Source organism: Lactuca serriola, chromosome 5, assembly GCF_051521515.1.
Source record: "Lactuca serriola cultivar US96UC23 chromosome 5, Lser_US96UC23_V15, whole genome shotgun sequence".
Taxonomy (NCBI): domain Eukaryota; kingdom Viridiplantae; phylum Streptophyta; class Magnoliopsida; order Asterales; family Asteraceae; genus Lactuca; species Lactuca serriola.
The window spans coordinates 100,880,286-100,884,313 of record NC_136412.1 but is presented as its reverse complement, the minus strand read 5'-3'; the positions used below and the strand labels follow the sequence as shown (position 1 = coordinate 100,884,313).

Here is a 4,028-nt window from a genome sequence, read left to right as displayed (position 1 = left end):
CGGATAACATTTTTAAGGCATAAATTGATTGTACATATGACAAAATAAAATTTATAAGACTTAAAATTAGGGCTGACAATTATCGACACGACACGCGACACGACCCGCGACACGACACGAAATAAATGGGTTTAGGTTGAGTTTTTCAACCCGCCAACCCGTCAACCCGTTTATTAAACAGGTCATATATGGGTTTCTCAAAAAATAAACGGGTTGACCCGCCAACCCGTTTATATTCTTAATAAAAAAATTATTTTATTTTTAAATGTATTTATGTATCAAGTATTAATATTTAATAAGTATTATATAATATATGTCATTGATTCATAGACCATTTGACTGCTTTGACATTTTGACTCGTGGTGGATGGTCTAAGGTCGTAAGTCGTGACCTATAAGGCTAAGTCTGTAACATATTTCTATGAATGTTTTTAATTTTCATTTGGATATTTAAGACTTAAATGTCTAAAATTCGGACCTACCAAACCAAATCTAACCTACGAACCCGTCAACCTGTAAACCCGTATAAATAAATGGGTTGATGGGTCATATATGAGTTTACGTTCTAAAACCGTCAACCCGTGACCTGTATATTTAAATGGGTCGTGTTTGGGTTGACATATTTTAACCCGCCAACCCGCCAAACCGAAGAGGACGCGATTGCTAGGCCTACTTAAAATTAATTTTACCATAATAAACATCACACGCTTTTCCCCAATTTTTTTTCTTCAAAAGTAATGGTCTCAAACCTATTCCATATCGAAAACCCTCCCCGCCTGGAGAATCTTGATAATTTAGTATTTATCCGATATTCCTCGGAACCCCTTGTCCCTTTCGCTTGTCGATGTGCCTTCAAACTGTAAAATACGCAGAATTTTGTTTGTCTAATATAGCAGTTCGATTAACTGGTATCTGCATAATTTTGCTATGAACGAGGAAATCTGGGCAGATGGGTTTTCCAAGACCCGGTCCGCCTTGGTAGATGTTACAAATTTTGTTGGGAAAAGAGGGTATTCGTTGATTTCCAAATCAGGCGTTAACACTGAGGGTGATCACAACAAGGATGAAGCTTTACGATTTGGAAAGAAAGAACGTCTTGCAACAGAGAACTATAAAAAAGAAAACTTCGACAAACAGATTGTGGATTCTGTATTGAAGCCTCATTTATGTAGCCACATTGATTCGTTAAACGGGAATGCCATAGATCATAAAGCCAAGGTACCATGTGAAACCAAGGAACCATGTCCACCAGGTGTTCGACATAATGCCGACTCTCATACTACTCCTAGATCTAGTAACGATGCGAGATTATCTACCCGATCATCGCCCATATCATTACCCACAAGGCCACTTGATAGAGTAGAAACAGAAAACGATGAAAGAATCGACTCTGATGAAAATAATTTAAAGGAACGAGTTGAAGCTAGCATCAGCACCAACAATGGCGATGATCTTACTCCTGAAAATTCTGATTTCAACAAAGGAGACTATCTAGACTTTTCAAGAGTACTGGATTCCCAGGAATCTAGGTCATCTTGTTTAGAAAGATCCATGGAACAAAAGGGTGGTATGGACTCCATCAAAGCTTGTTCATGTTCTTTTTGCATGAAAGGTAATTTGTAAAGATTCATCTTCATTTATTGGATCAAAAGTTGTTAATTGGTTTTTTTATTTTGTTCATCAGTTGCTTACATGTGGTCAGATCTCCACTATCAGGATATCAAAGGCAGAATAGCTGGTGAGTTTGTATGAAATATTGAAATATTCACTTTTAAATCTGCTATTTTGCTGTTTTCTTTCATGTGCATTCATATTTCATATGCTCATTGTGTGTGTAGCAATAAAAAAGAGCCAGAAAGAAGCTGGCATTTTGGTTGAGAGAAATAGCAGAAATAATGAAATTGGAAAATATGGGCAACAAAGTAAATTCTCAAAATTGGAGTCTGATCTTACAGATAAGTGGAGGTCTTTTTTTCTTCATATGGAAGACATTTTTGCCCTTGAGAGCAACCAACTTGTAAGTTTCACTGTTTGAACACTCATTAAGTTTTCAATCTTTATAGGGATAAATCTTTTCTTTAAATAAATTAATGTAATGAAAGGGCAAATAACTAAAAGATAACTAGAACATATATACATGTGTTTCTTTTTGACAAAAGTAACAATCAAACAGTTTTAACTTTTAAACCAAAAATAAAAACAAATGAAAACGAAATTTATGTATTTCAATAGAAGCACAAAACACAAAACTAAATAAAGAAGATGAAATGTGTGTTTTTCTTATATGTTTCAGTTTGTTACAAAACATTTACCAATTTTGATTTGTGAGATTTGAACTGTTTTTTGAATTTCAGGAATCGAGTTTATTGAAACTCAGAGTTTTGAGAGAGGACTGCAAAAGTGATCTAAATCCAACGGAAGGAATCAATTTAAATAAAAAATAGGTCTCGTCTCGTCTGTTCGTATTATTATAAAAATATTCATTTCTGTATTTCCAGTAAATATATATATATATATATTTTTTTTATTTGTAGTATCGTAAAAGTATAAATTTTTGGTATGTAATGTTTTTTAGCAGCATGCACAATGTTTTAGATTTTAGCATTTGTTTAATGTTTAGGTTATCTGTGATTCTATGTTGACTCTTGGCTATATCTGAATGATGTTTGGTTATAAGTAATTCTAATTAGCACCATAATTAGAAGAATAAATTACATTTTTGGTCCTTGTGTTTAGATGCTTTTTTTGGATCAGGTCCAAAAGATAAAATTTTTGCAAGTTTGATCCTTATTCGTGGTTTCCATAATGGCATGGGTTCATGTTCTAAGTAAAATGACTGTTGATTAAATTAGGAAGGCCCACATTCAGATCTCGTATGCCCATTTTTCAATGTCACTTATAACAAGAACACACAAAAAGCTTTGTTATGTGAAATTTGGCAACACTTTGACTCGTTAATAATGATAAAAATGATGCGGATATAATAACGGCTACAAAGTGAAACCGCTATAAAGTGAAAGTAAAGCTTTATCTAGTCCTTAGGTTACTTACATACGTGTACCACTCTTCGTGATTATCAGGAGTTAAGTTAGGTCTTAGGCCTCGTTTGATACGCATCTTTTCAGATTCAAACATATCTTTTTGGCTGAATGGACCGGAAAGACTGTTTGATTTGCACAAAAATGGGTCTTTCTCGGTAAGATATATCTTTCCCAGAAAGCCCCAAAATCATATCTTTCTGGCTGAATTAGCTGGAAAGACAATTATATACCAAACCCCGCATTTTTCTTTCTTTATTGTATTATTAATTTTTTTAAATAACTTTTTTAAAATTTATTTTTTATTGAATTATTAATTATTTTCATCATTCAGCACAGTCAATCAGATGTACAATCAAACATCATTGTTTCTTTCTCAGTCAGAAAACTTTCTCAGACAGCACTTTACAGTAGGGGTGCAAATGAGCCGAGCCGAGCCCGAGCCTGGCCAGGCTCGGCTCGGGCTCGTTTAAGTTATATGAGGCTCGAGCTCGGGCTCGGCTCGATTTGAGCTCTCTTGTACTGAGCTCGGCTCGAGCTCGTAAAGAAATATCTAAGCTTGGCTCAAGCTCGGGCTCGACTCGTTTGTTATCTGACGTGCCTAAATAAGCTTAAGCTCGGCTCGAGCTCATTAAGAAGCTCGTTTACTAATACCCTAAATCCGTAATTCCTGTAATATATTTTTATTTTGATATATATAAATAATAATAAATTAGATTATGTAAAGGCTCGTTTAGGCCCGCGAGCTTAATCGAGCTTAATGAGATAGGCTCGAGCTCGAGCTCGTTTAATAAACGAGCTTATTATTAAGCTCAAGCTCGGCTCGGGCTCGTTTAAAATCGATTTCGAGTCGAGCTTTTAACGATCCGATCCCGAGTAGCTCGCGAGTAGCTTGGCTCGTTTGCACCCTACCACACAAAAACTATCAAACGGAACCTTAGTTTTATCTCCTATGTATAAATTCATGTATATGTTTAGATTATAATATACG

General features: G+C 35.0%; 1 protein-coding gene across 1 annotated transcript; it reads left to right on the top strand.

Moving 5' to 3' along the window:
* Positions 1-720: 720 nt before the first annotated feature.
* LOC145052829 (uncharacterized) lies at positions 721-2,579 on the top strand. Its single transcript, XM_079000727.1, has 4 exons — positions 721-1,611; positions 1,684-1,737; positions 1,838-2,016; positions 2,354-2,579. The coding sequence occupies exons 1-4, from the start codon at positions 927-929 to the stop codon at positions 2,441-2,443; spliced, it is 1,008 nt and encodes a 335-aa protein (XP_078856853.1). The 5' UTR covers positions 721-926; the 3' UTR covers positions 2,444-2,579.
* Positions 2,580-4,028: the final 1,449 nt, after the last annotated feature.